A 14,290-nucleotide genomic window follows, 5' to 3' on the forward strand; every position below is an offset into this window, starting at 1 on the left:
TCTGCGCACGAATATGTACATGTTACATTAGAATACTTGAACAAAGCAACCACCGCTAGTAGTATAAGGATAACTGTCCACCCAACTGGCTGGATGGTGCTAATTGAGTAATTGTTAAAAAGTTTGCATCGTGAATTTGGTTTCTGGGCATGACTTTCAGTGCATTTGCAGTTTGTACAGTAAGTGTGAGATGGTGTGTGAACAAGTCTATTCCTGCTCTCTATGCTTCTCACACTCTCTCAGGATACTGCCTGTGGACTCCAAAGTACAGAGTGATGTATCAACCATCTACCACTCCCCTGCCTTCCCTTCCTCTCCCCTCCTATCCAGCCTCCCTCCCTGCTGGGCCAATCCAAGCTGGCCCAGGCCGGCTGCCGACCCAAGCCCACACCGGAGACTCCCCGCTGGGTTCAATATGCCACCCGCCTCCCCTGCACTGCCAAAACGCTGGGGCTTCCCCTCCGACTGTGGCATCCCCCAGTCCTAAGCAGACAGAGATGAATGGCAGCTCTAGCTCACTCCGGCAGGGAGGGAAAGGGTGAGACAGGGAGCTACAGGGGAGACAGGGAGCTACAGGGAGCGGGGGGACAATAACATGTTGTTCAGACATGACAAAAAGTCATTAGCCTCCAGGGATTGGCGCTGTTCCAGCTGCTGACATCAGTGGATAGAAAGACAACAACAAAACAACATCAACAACAGCAGTAGAGACGGTAAATGTTGAACTAACATCTCCCAACCTGGAGACAATGGCCCAATCTAAGATATACTGTATGCCTACACGTCCGCCCTTAGACAGCCTCCCTGTCTGAGATTGAGATAGACGTTGAGACAATGGGCTTGATGAGTTGTAGTTTGTCTTTGTGAAGTCAATTACACTGAGCCTGCCAGTCCTCCTGCCTCAAAACTCTCACCACTGTCATCCCGCCCCAATCACCAACCTGTACCCCATGGTGGGAGGAAAGCAAATTAAGTTGGCCGGCCACAAAAAACTCCTAATGTTACCCACATTTAATTGGCAAGTTGAAAGTTGGGAGAGCGGGATTCAGTAAGAGAGATCTGTGATCTCTCTCTATTCCTCCATTTCTTATTACTTTTCTTTCTTTGCTGTTTCTGTCAGAGGCAGGCAGACAGAAATACTTAATGAGGAGGAGATGTACGTCTGGTGAGGTTCTGTGTGTTTGTCGGTGTGTGTGTGTGTGTATGTGTGCGTGCGTGGATCTCCGTCCAAGTCTGAAATGCTACAGCCATGAGTTAGCCAAGCTCACAAAACACACCACGGGTCTCACCCCAAAACAGCCTGTCAGACCGCAGTAATTTCCCGAGCAACAGCGGCTCTAACTCCTTACCGTCAAACTGGGGTGACTTGATCATCATAACCATCTCCTTCAGCTCCACAGTGGTCTGTGGTGACCGTGTGGATTGTGGCATTTAAATCCTGCCAGCGTTGGACTCCATTATCTGGGTACGAGGGGATGGTTTTAGCAGGGTCAGACCTATGCTGACCCCTCTCTCTCAGGGCCTCGATACAGGCTCAAAACAAATAAGCCAAAATAATCAGTCTTGCTATCTCTCGTCTCAGGGATCCTGAGGAGGATGAACAACCGAGCAGCAGAGCGAGCACAAAACAGGACGTGTCCACACATCCTAATTCAACCATTACAGCTCCAACCACAGAAGGACCACTAAATGAATTGTTATTATTATTTTCAGCAGCTAGGCAAGCTCCTCTAGGCAAGTGGTTAGGTGAGAGACTTGGAGAGTCGCCCACATGTTGGTAGAAGTGTGCGTGCATTTAATTTAAACACAGTTTCTTCGGCTGCGCCAGAGGGAGGATCTTCTGAGAGGAAGATCGAACAGTAACTGTATTGAGTGATAATTAACTTAAAATTAGTGTTTTTTTATTTCCAAGCTAAATTATCCGACATCATTTGCAGATAATATATCTTATTTTAAGGCTTAATACAAAAACTTTTCAAGATTGTGTACCTTAATAAGACGATTAAGGTACAATATCTTGAAAAATACAGTATCTTGAAATAAGATAAATTACTTGTTAAGCCTTCTGTTGAAGATTGATGGCTACACTAAGCCATTCAATATAAATGTTTGCTTTGATAATCTACCACATAAACACTGCTATCCAAGACTGATGGCTGGAGAATTTGCCATCTGAGGGGCGAGGTTGATGAGAAAGATATATAGATAGAGATAGAGGGAGAGAAAGAGAAAAGTAGAGAGGTACACATAGTAATGTAACAATGCAAGGTGGTAGCAATTAAAATAGTAAGAGGCAGTATATAAGAGATCATTAAGGTAATAGAGAAGACATAAGAGAGAAAGAGATTGTATGCTGGCGGTGGTGTGGAGGCTTGTGGATCACTCTGCTTCCTGTGTAAGTTGACAGGTAAGTTAGCATCTCTGGCTAACAGGGCGAGTCCTCCTATCACTCCGTCAGAGAGGCAGCTTGTTGACCCTACCATTGCCCTTGTTGTTCCGCGCCTCTGCATTAGCATTTAAACACACAAACAAACACACTCTCACACGGCCTTCTATACACACACAGAGACATAAACACACACACAGACTCTACACGCTCTGCTGAACAAACATGCGACATTGCACAGATGTGAATTCTGATATAACTTCAATATAACCTGAAAGGAAGTTAGAGGGATCAGATCTTAGATCCTCCAGTAATGTTTCAGGAAGTAGGACAAAGAAACGAAACAAATACCCTGACCTGTCAAAATCATCAAACCCAGCGCATGTCTCATCAGCAGCTTGAAGTTTACTGTCATGAATCTTGCCCTGGAGGCAGAATTGAGCGATTTCCGCTAGATGGGCCAGCTGCAAAGTAAAAAATTGGCAATATCGTATAAATTCATGAAAACAAAAATTTGCTTTTTGTCCTCAATTTAAGGTTAGGGTTATGCATTAGGGTTAGCAGAGTGTTTTGGTTAGAGTTAAGGTAAGGTTTAAATCAAATCAGATTGTATTACTTTCTGGCTGTGCCAGATAGTGACCACTCTGCAGAGCTGCCTTCATGTATAGTCATCCACAAGTAAAGCCTGCCAACCTACCAGCCTGCTGCTGATTCTCCTCTCCTGCTCTGAGCAGAGAACCCACTGTGCACAGATGTCAATTCAACGTCTATTCCACGTGGAAACAACAATGATTCAACTAGTGTGTACCCAGTGGGCAGAAATCAATAGCCAGCGCTCCCTCTCTCTGTAAATTTCTCTGTCATTAGTTTTGCCTCAAATCTCTCTATACCCTTGATGCAATGTTGCAAACATTAATCAGAACAGACTGGGGTGCTGGGTGCTCGGCTGAGAGTGGGTGGAGGGTGTGTGTGTGTGCTTGTGTGTGTGTGTGTGTGCGTGTGTGCGTGCCTGCCTGTCTGCCTACCCGCATACATGTGCATGTGTTTGGTAGCATGGTAGTATTACCACATATGGTGTCTGTCTGCTAGTTTGCGGGCCGTATGACTGTTTCGTGTGACTGTTTCATCTAATCATTAAATGCTGACAGGCTTCACAGAGCCGGCAGAGTAGCAGCATTGATCTCCTTTACAGGGACCTGGGGCCCTGGCTTCATTAGCCCTGTTAGTACTAAGCTGCTTTACCATGCTCATGCCTAGCTTAGCCCGCACAGAGACACAGACACAGATAAATGCACTGAGAAAGAGAGGGAGAGGAGAAGGAAAGGAGAGGAGGATATAGAGGGGAAAGAAAAGAAGAAAGAAGAGAAGACAAATGGAGCTAAAGAGTCTGAGGGGAAGTGAAAGATAAGGAAGAGTAGTGGAGTGAAGGAAAAGATAAAGTGTGTGAGAGAGAGAGAGAGAGGGAAGGAAGGAAGGAAGGAAGGAAGGAAGGAAGGAAGGAAGGAAGGAAGGAAGGAAGGAAGGAAGGAAGGAAGGAAGGAAGGAAGGAAGGAAGGAAGGAAGGAAGGAAGGAAGGAAGGAAGGAAGGAAGGAAGGAAGTGTGAGAGTGGGTTAGTGAAGGAGAGAAAGTGAAAGAGAGGTATAGAGAGGGCATGGAGCGTGTGAACCAGCTCTCAGAGGCCAGTGAGGCCAGGGAGGGATAAAACTCTGTGTGCTGTTTGAATGAAGGAGGCTTTCTGCAGCAGAGCGATGAGCAGTAGAATCAATTCACTTCTGTTGTGATTAATCCATTATCATGCTGGTCCATCAGCAGCCTGAGTACTTAGCCCGGCTTCCCCTGTGAGGCTTTGCTGTGTTGGAGAATTAGCTTTGACCTCTGCAGTTCAAACAGACACAAATGTGTGCAGAAACAGAAATACACACATGCATGCACGCACAGACACAGACAAACACGCACACACAGAGGGACAAGGCCTTCTATTCCCCAGAGAGTTCTGTAAATTTACATTTCTGTAAAAAAGGAAATTATGATGAAAAATAAAATGAATGCACAGTCATTTTGTTGATGGCGATTTAGTTACGTAGAGTAATTCCTCTTTCTTGTTCTCTGCAGCATCTTTCTCTCCTTTCCCTCCCTACACTCACTCCCCCTCTCCTCCTGCCCCCCACTTCTCACTATCTCTCTCTCTCCTTCTCTCCCTCCCTCACTCCTTCTTTTTCTCCTGCCAGTGTAGGGTTTTGGCCAGTTTAACTACGCCCACAGCTCCCCGAGGACGGGCCATGACTGATGGGCCTGCGTGAGTCTCCGATTCTATTCGGCCCATTTTATAAATTTATTGCTGGCATTTTGAAAATGAAATTAGAGGAACGTCTCCTGGAGACTGTTTTTCCAGCACAGGTGCCATAAATATACTTAATTTGGCTGTGAGAAAGAGAGGGGGAAACGGAGAGAGAGAGAGACAGAGGAGAGAGAGAGGGAGGGAGTGGTGAGAGAGGGAGACAGAGAGAGTGAAAGCGAGAAAGAGAGTGAGAGTGAAAGAGAGCAAGCAAGAAAGAGAGATGGTGTGGGGAGACAGAAGCTGTGTTCGAATACTCATACTAACCGCACTAACCGTACTATTTGAGTATGTAGTATGCTTATTGGTCATAGTATGGATATAGTTAGTATGCCAAAAGTCCCCGGAACCGCATAGCATTACAGCAGTATGTTAACTATAATCTAACTAAATACCCAACGTTTATTGACTTGATTATTCACGTCGTTCTTAGCTAAGTGGTATAGTCGTTGTGCGTTCTCAATGAACATTGTTAATTCTGTCTATCTACTCCAATTTCAGAGCACTCTTGTCTGAGTGTGCCAGAGTGCAGAATAACTGATGAATTTACGAACGCTCAACACCCGTTGAATATATGGCCGGTGTCAGTAAACGTCGGCAAAAAAAGCGTAATGAAATTGTTGCCAGCATCACAGTTACAGTAACCAACGCTCTGGATAACATGAAAACAGCCTAACCAGCTCTGCTAGGGCGAGTAAAATGGTCAGAGTGAGGTGTTCTCTCATTTGTGTCTGGAAATAGCTAGCAAGTTAGCCAGTTAGCTTGGGTGCTTGACTGCCGTTATGAGGTCAGAACGCTTGTATCAACCCTACTCCTCAGCCAGAGCGTCCAGTGACGCGCTCCGAGAGCGAAACGCTCTGAATTTACGAACGGACAATCTGACAACGCTCTGGATTTACGAACGCCCAGAGCGCACTCTGAGCGCACTCTGACACTCCAGATTGAATTTACGAACACACCCGAAATTGTAAAATGTCTAGCTAGTCACTTGTTATGCTAACAAGCTAGCAAGAGGTTGCATAGCAACAGCATCAACTTCCGGTAGACAGGCAAAGCGCTAGTACTCTCAACTGAAAAGATACCATTCGTTTACAGTATACTAAAATGAACTAATAGTAAATAGTATGCAGTACAGTGGGGGAAAAAAATTATTTAGTCAGCCACCAATTGTGCAAGTTCTCCCACTTAAAAAGATGAGAGAGGCCTGTAAATTTCATCATAGGTACACGTCAACAATGACAGACAAAATGAGGAAGAAAAATCCAGAAAATCACATTGTAGGATTTTTTATGAATTTATTTGCAAATTATGGTGGAAAATAAGTATTTGGTCAATAACAAAAGTTTCTCAATACTTTGTTATATACCCTTTGTTGGCAATGACACAGGTCAAACGTTTTCTGTAAGTCTTCACAAGGTTTTCACACACTGTTGCTGGTATTTTGGCCCATTCCTCCATGCAGATCTCCTCTAGAGCAGTGATATTTTGGGGCTGTCGCTGGGCAACACGGACTTTCAACTCCCTCCAAAGATTTTCTATGGGGTTGAGATCTGGAGACTGGCTAGGCCACTCCAGGACCTTGAAATGCTTCTTACGAAGCCACTCCTTCGTTGCCCGAGCGGTGTGTTTGGGATCATTGTCATGCTGAAAGACCCAGCCACGTTTCATCTTCAATGCCCTTGCTGATGGAAGGAGGTTTTCACTCAAAATCTCACGATACATGGCCCCATTCATTCTTTCCTTTACACAGATCAGTCGTCCTGGTCCCTTTGCAGAAAACCAGCCCCACAGCATGATGTTTCCACCCCCATGCTTCACAGTAGGCATGGTGTTCTTTGGATGCAACTCAGCATTCTTTGTCCTCCAAACACGACGAGTTGAGTTTTTACCAAAAAGTTATATTTTGGTTTCATCTGACCATATGACATTCTCCCAATCAAATCAAATCAAAATCAAATCAAATTGTATTGGTCACATGCGCCGAATACAACAGGTGCAGACATTACAGTGAAATGCTTACTTAAAGCCCTTAACCAACAGTGCATTTATTTTAAACAAAAAAAGTAAGAATAAAACAACAACAAAAAAAGTGTTGAGAAAAAAAGAGCAGAAATAAAAATAAAGTGACAGTAGGGAGGCTATATATACAGGGGGGTACCGTTGCAGAGTCAATGTGCGGGGGCACCGGCTAGTTGAGGTAGTTGAGGTAATATGTACATGTGGGTAGAGTTAAAGTGACTATGCATAAATACTTAACAGAGTAGCAGCAGCGTAAAAAGGATGGGGTGGGGGGGCAGTGCAAATAGTCCGGGTAGCCATGATTAGCTGTTCAGGAGTCTTATGGCTTGGGGGTAGAAGCTGTTGAGAAGTCTTTTGGACCTAGACTTGGCACTCTGGTACCGCTTGCCGTGCGGTAGCAGAGAGAACAGTCTATGACTAGGGTGGCTGGAGTCTTTGACAATTTTGAGGGCCTTCCTCTGACACCGCCTGGTATAGAGGTCCTGGATGGCAGGAAGCTTTGCCCCAGTGATGTACTGGGCCGTACGCACTACCCTCTGTAGTGCCTTGCGGTCAGAGGCCAAGCAGTTGCCATACCAGGCGGTGATGCAACCAGTCAGGATGCTCTCGATGGTGCAGCTGTAGAATTTGGATCTGAGGACCCATGCCAAATCTTTTTAGTCTCCTGAGGGGGAATAGGCTTTGTCGTGCCCTCTTCACGACTGTCTTGGTGTGTTTGGACCATGATAGTTCGTTGGTGATGTGGACACCAAGGAACTTGAAGCTCTCAACCTGTTCCACTACAGCCCCGTCGATGAGAATGGGGGCGTGCTCAGTCCTCTTTTTTTTCCTGTAGTCCACAATCATCTCCTTTGTCTTGGTCACGTTGAGGGAGAGGTTGTTGTCCTGGCACCACACGGCCAGATCTCTGACCTCCTCCCTATAGGCCGTCTCATCGTTGTCGGTGATCAGGCCTACCACTGTTGTGTCGTCGGAAAACTTAATGATGGTGTTGGAGTCGTGCCTGGCCATGCAGTCATGGGTGAACAGAGAGTACAGGAGGAGACTGAGCACGCACCCCTGAGGGGCCCCCGTGTTGAGGATCAGTGTGGCAGATGTGTTGTTACCTACCTCTTCTGGATCATCCAAATGCACTTCAGACGGGCCTGGACATGTACTGGCTTAAGCAGGGGGACACGTCTGGCACTGCAGGATTTGAGTCCCTGGCGGCGTAGTGTGTTACTGATGGTAGGCTTTGTTACTTTGGTCCCAGCTCTCTGCAGGTCATTCACTAGGTCCCCCCGTGTGGTTCTGGGATTTTTGCTCACCGTTCTTGTGATCATTTTGACCCCACGGGGTGAGATCTTGCGTGGAGCCCCAGATCGAGGGAGATTATCAGTGGTCTTGTATGTCTTCCATTTCCTAATAATTGCTCCCACAGTTGATTTCTTCAAACCAAGCTGCTTACCTATTGCAGATTCAGTCTTCCCAGCCTGGTGCAGGTCTACAATTTTGTTTCTGGTGTCCTTTGACAGCTCTTTGGTCTTGGCCATAGTGGAGTTTGGAGTGTGACTGTTTGAGGTTGTGGACAGGTGTCTTTTATACTGATAACAAGTTCAAACAGGTGCCATTAATACAGGTAACGAGTGGAGGACAGAGGAGCCTCTTAAAGAAGAAGTTACAGGTCTGTGAGAGCCAGAAATTTTGCTTGTTTGTAGGTGACCAAATACTTATTTTCCACCATAATTTGCATAGAAATTCATTAAAAATCCTACAATGTGATTTTCTGGATTTTTTTCCTTAATTTGTCTGTCATAGTTGATGTGTACCTATGATGAAAATTTCAGGCCTCTCTCATCTTTTTAAGTGGGAGAACTTGCACAATTGGTGGCTGACTAAATACTTTTTTTCCCCACTGTATATACTCATTAAGTATGTAGTTTACAGTATGTTAGTATGAGTATTCAAACACAGCTAGAGATAGAGATAGAGTACGATAGAAAAGGAGATATAAGATATATAGAGAAATGTCAGAGAAAGGCTGTTGAGATGCTGAGTGTGTCGAGGTGAGCAGAGGTTGAAGCTTGGACTATAATGAGGGGCCTGTCTAACATGATCCTAGTGAACAAAGTGTATAGGTCATTCAAATACTGAAATAGCACATATGGCTAGGGACAATAGACTTCTGTTCTGGTGAGACAACAAGGCTTCTTCTGTTTAAGATACAGTGCCTTGCAAAGACCCATTGGATTTATTTCCATTTCATTGTGTTAAAAAGTGAGATAAAAAATATATATACAGTATATATTTTTTTTTAAATCAACAATCTACACAAAATACTCAGTAATACAAAATACTCAGTAAATGTAATAACTAAAATATTGTCGTTGCATAAGTATTCAGCTCCCTGAGTCAATACATGTTCTCATTGATTACAGCTGTGTCTTCTTGGGTAAGTCTACAAGAGTTTAGCACACCTGGATTATGCTATATTTGCCCATTATTCTTTTCAAAATTATTCAAGCCCTGTCAAGATGTAGCTCAGTTGGTAGAGCATGGTGCTTGCAACGCCAGGGTTGTGGGTTCGATTCCCACGGGGGGCCAGTATGAAAAAAAAAGAATGTATGCACTCACTAACTTTAAGTCGCTCTTGATAAGAGTGTCTGCTAAATGACTAAAATGTGAATCATGGCTAGACAGCAATTTTCAAGTCTTGCCATAGATTTTCAAGCAGATTTAAGTCAAAACTGTAACTTGGCCACTCAGGAGGGGGCAGGGTTGATGATTGGTTGACACTGCCAACACACACACACACACACACAGGGACACACATGCACACACGCATATGCACACAAACACACACACACACAGTCTTGTACAGCTAACCTTGTGGGGACACACAATTCAGTCCCATTCAAAATCCTATTTTCCCTAACCCTAACCCATACTCTTACCCTTACCCTAACCCTAACCCAAACACCTAACATTGACCCTAACCCTAAACCTAAACCTAACCCTAGCTCCTAACCCTAACCCTAAAACTAACCCTAGCTCCTAACCCTAACCCTTAACGTAATTCTAGCCCTAATCTTAACCCTAAACCCCCTAGAAATAGCATTTGACCTTGTGGGGACTAACAAAATGTCCCCAGTTGGTCCATTTTTTGTTTGTTTACTATTCTTGTGGGGACTTCTGGTCCCCACAAGAATTGTTAAACATGTCCACACCTACACACACACAAACACACACACACACACACACACACACACACACAGGGTGCAGTGGCTGGCTTTATTTATGTGTCTCTCCTTCAGCAGCATATGGGAGTGTGTCTGTAGAGAGATGATGTACACCACAATAGCCTCTGTTCCCACTCAACATTCATCAGACTACACAGAGCAGCCGCACCACACGTCACTTAGCTTTATAGAGCCGTCTGACAACAAACACACACGTGCAGACTCTCTCACACACACACACATGCAGACTCACACGCACAAATGTAGACGCACACATACATAGACTCACATGCACACGCACACACATACTAAGAAAACCAGTGTGTGTGTGTGCGTGCGTGTGTGTGTGTGTGTGTGTGTGTGTGTGTGTGTGTGTGTGTGTGTGTGTGTGTGTGTGTGCGTGCGTGTGTGCGTGCGTGTGTGTGTGTGCATATGTGTGAGTGTGTGTTACTGTGTGTACCAAACATGTGCATTTTGTGAGGGTATCAAGCACATTATTGGTATGGCTATGTACAATACCGGTCAAAAGTTTTAGAACACCTACTCATTCAAGGGTTTTTCTTTATTTTTTACTATTTTCTACATTGTAGATTAATAGTGAAGATATCAGAACTATGAAATGACACATATGGAATCATGTATTAACCAAAAAAAGTGTTAAACAAATCAAAATATATTTTATATTTGAGATTCTTCAAATAGCCACCCTTTGCCTGGATGACAGCTTTGCACACTCTTGGCATTCTCTCAACCAGCTTTACCTGGAATGCTTTTCCAACAGTCTTGAAGGAGTTCCCACATATGCTGAGCACTTGTTGGCTGCTTTTCCTTCACTCTGCGGTCCGACTCATCCCAAACCATCTCAGTTTGGTTGAGGTCGGGGATAGTGGAGGCCAGGTCATCTGATGCAGCACTACATCACTCTGCTTCTTGGTCAAATAGCCCTTACATATCCTGGAGGTGTGTTGGGTCTTTGTCCTGTTGAAAAACAAATGATAGTCCCACTAAGCTCAAATCAGATGTCATGGCGTATCGCTGCAGAATGCTGTTGTAACCATGCTGGTTAAGTGTGCCTTGAATTGTAAATAAATCACAGACAGTGTCACCAGCAAAGCACCCCCACACCATAACACCATGCTTTACGGTGGGAAGTACAGATGCGGAGATCGGTTGGAATCAAAAATCTCACATTTGGACTCCAGACCAAAGGACACATTACCACCGGTCTAATGTCCATTGCTCGTGTTTCTTGGCCCAAGCAAGTCTCTTCTTCTTATTGGTGTCCTTTAGTAGTGGTTTCTTTGCAGCAATTCGACCATGAAGGCCTGATTCACAAAGTGTCCTCTGAACAGTTGATGTTGAGATGTGTCTGTTACTTGAACTCTGTGAAGCATTTATTTGGGCTGCAATTTCTGAGGCTGGATCTCTAATGAACATCCTCTGCAGCAGATGTACTCTCTGGGTCTTCCATACCTGTGGCAGTCCTCATGAGAGGCAGTTTCATTATAGCACTTGATGGTTTTTGCGACTGCACTTGAAGGAACTTTCAAAGTTCTTGAAATGCATTCGAGGTGACTACTTCATGAAGCTGGTTGAGAGAATGCCAAGAGTGTGTAAAGCTGTCATCAAGGTAAAGGGTGGCTATTTGAATAATCTCATATTTGAAGAATCTCATATATAAAATAGATTTAGATTTGTTTACACTTTTTGGGTTACTACATGATTCCATATATGCTATTTCATAGTTTTGATGTCTTCATTATGATTCTACAATGTAGAAAATAGTAAAAATAAAGAAAAACCTTTGAATTAGTAGGTGTTCTAAAACTTTTGACCAGTAGTGTAGATGCAGTGTACTGTATGTGTGAGTATACTTAGAGTCAGTGTTAAGGAGTTGTCAAGAAAATATTCCCTCTTGAGGAAAACAAGATGCTACCTCCATCCACACTATTGCAGTATAAACAACAATACCTTCATTAAAAACAAACAAAGTGTACGAAACAAAGTCTGAACAAAGTCAAGTTTATCAACTGTAAAGTAGCACGGCTGATTGTCTATTGTCCTCTCCACCGGTGCAATCACACAGGATACGGGCTATGACACACCCTCCACCATTATCTTCATTACACAGAGTAAAGGGCTGCATACATTTTCATACTGGCCCCGTGTAGCTCAGTTGGTAGAGCATGGCTCTTGCAACGCCAGGGTTGTGGGTTTGTTTCCCACGGGGGGGCAGTATGAAAATGTATGCACTCACTAACTGTAAGTCGCTCTGGATAAGAGCGTCTGCTAAATGACTAAAATGTAAAAATGTAAATGAAACGTCCTGATGCATATACCTGCACCGGTTTACCACTCTGAATGAGCCCCCCGGAGATATTCACAATGTCTGCTTCTACTCTGATCATTATCCCCCCAATCAAAACAGCCTGACAGACAGCCCCGCCCCTCCCACCAACCAACCCTACACCACCTTCCAGTTATACTGAGAAACACAATCACTCTCTCCACTGTCTACCCATACATTAACATACACAATGCTTTACCTACAGCATATGCTATGACCCAGTGTTTCCCAACTCCGGTCCTCCAGTACCCACAACAGTACACATTTTTGTTGTAGCCCCAGACAAGGTGTGCTTGTCTAGGGTTACAACAAAACGATGTGCTGTTGGGGGTACTGGAGGACTGGAGTTGGGAAACACTGCCATAACTGATGAGGGACACGGAGAGAACACATTACAAAATAACATTATGAGTCTGAGTCATCAGTGATGCACAGTGTGGATTATATATTATTAATGTAATGTATAGAGCGATGCTATTGGCTATAATGTATGGGTGGGTGTATGGGAACCATGATATCAGCGACACAACAGTAACCTTGACTTCACATCTCCAACACCTCAGGTATAAGTGTTGATAAACAGTAGTTGAGAACAAACACACAGCTGCTGCTGCAAACACACACACACGCACACACACACGCACACACACACCACGTCTCAACAGCGGAGGGACACAGGTGACTGATTGTGTGTTGCTTTACCTTTCTGAGATGACACGGTAGTATCTGCAGATGAAAGGGAGAGAGAAATGAGAGGAGTGTGTTAGCGGTTGACAGGCTGTTGTCTCTGAGACATATCAAATGGCGGAGATGACAGCAGCAGTCAGTGATTCGCTGGGAGGGGAACAACGTTGTGGCCCAGGAGGGTAAACAGAAGGGGGGTGTTAGAACACAGCCAGGGGGTCTTTCATCTCAGCCCTCCAATAGCACAACCACTCCACTTCAACACACACACACACACCCTACTGCTGCCTTTCAACCATCCTGAGAGGGAGGGAGGGAGGGAGGGAGGGAGGGAGGGAGGGAGGGAGGGAGGGAGGGAGGGAGGGAGGGAGATGGAGAAAGAGAGAAAGAGAGAGGAAGAGACTGACAGAAGGAGATTCTTTCTGAGCTATCCCACCAAGAAAAATAAATGGAGGCCTTGAGAGTGAAGAGCAGAGAATGCATGAAATTCCCAGTCAACTGCAATCCATTATACAAGTTACTGTGAGTGGAGATTTTGAATAAGTAAAGCAATAACATTTTGGCTTAGTGAGAGCGCAATCCCCCCCCCCAAATCGGACAGATTTCAGGATTTTTCCACTTCGAACCAATAAGGTGTGGTTGAAAACATTAAAAATGTATAGTGGGAGGGTTGTAGAGGCACTCTCTTTTTAAGTGTCACGACAACAGAGGGACAGGAGAGAGAACCCAAAAAGGTGTATATTTACCACAACACAGTTTGGAAGCTCCCAAAGTTTTATATAATAGACTTGTCTAATCAGGAGGAATGCGAAAATAAATACGTTGCCATCTCGGAAGCCCAAACGGCCGCAGAAAGGGGAGGCCTGTAATAATTGAATCCGGGTGCATTAGCGAGAGGGGTTGGGCTGAAAGGGATATAATCTGCTTCTTTGCCTAATTGCCAGAAGAATAAAAAAAGATGGCCTCCATTGTGGCGTCGGTGTAGATCAAAGCAGCGCGGCGTAGGATTGGGCGGAAGTTTAAGGCTTGCTGCTTTTTGTTTGGCGAGGTGTTCAGGAGGATTTGGGCCAATATTGCCCAGCTGGTTATTACATGGGTCTGACTGTCTGTTACTGTAGCTTCACAGCAGTGGGATGGCCCTAGCGGGAGAGAAAACCCTCTGCAAACTGGTACAGTTGGTGTTGGCATGTTCTGGTGCCATACCACATACTATCATGCCAACTCTGCCGTCTCCATTGGAGAAACCGTGTAGCCATGAGTGCAATTGATAAACGGTCTACACATCTAGAATGAAACAGTA

General features: G+C 44.7%; 1 protein-coding gene across 1 annotated transcript in view; it reads right to left on the reverse strand.

The window, feature by feature from the left end:
- The window catches only part of LOC311150347 (cadherin-4-like), a gene marked incomplete at both ends in the record, with an annotated part of 445,373 nt that overhangs the window by 236,300 nt on the left and 194,783 nt on the right, over positions 1-14,290 (reverse strand). Inside the window, one exon of the mRNA XM_084187754.1 lies at positions 13,009-13,032. Within this exon, the coding sequence (XP_084043880.1) occupies positions 13,009-13,032 (24 nt within the window). The remainder of the gene's footprint in view (positions 1-13,008; positions 13,033-14,290) is intronic.

This window comes from Coregonus lavaretus (genome assembly GCF_964263955.1).
Source record: "Coregonus lavaretus genome assembly, chromosome: 22".
Lineage (NCBI taxonomy): Eukaryota > Metazoa > Chordata > Actinopteri > Salmoniformes > Salmonidae > Coregonus > Coregonus lavaretus.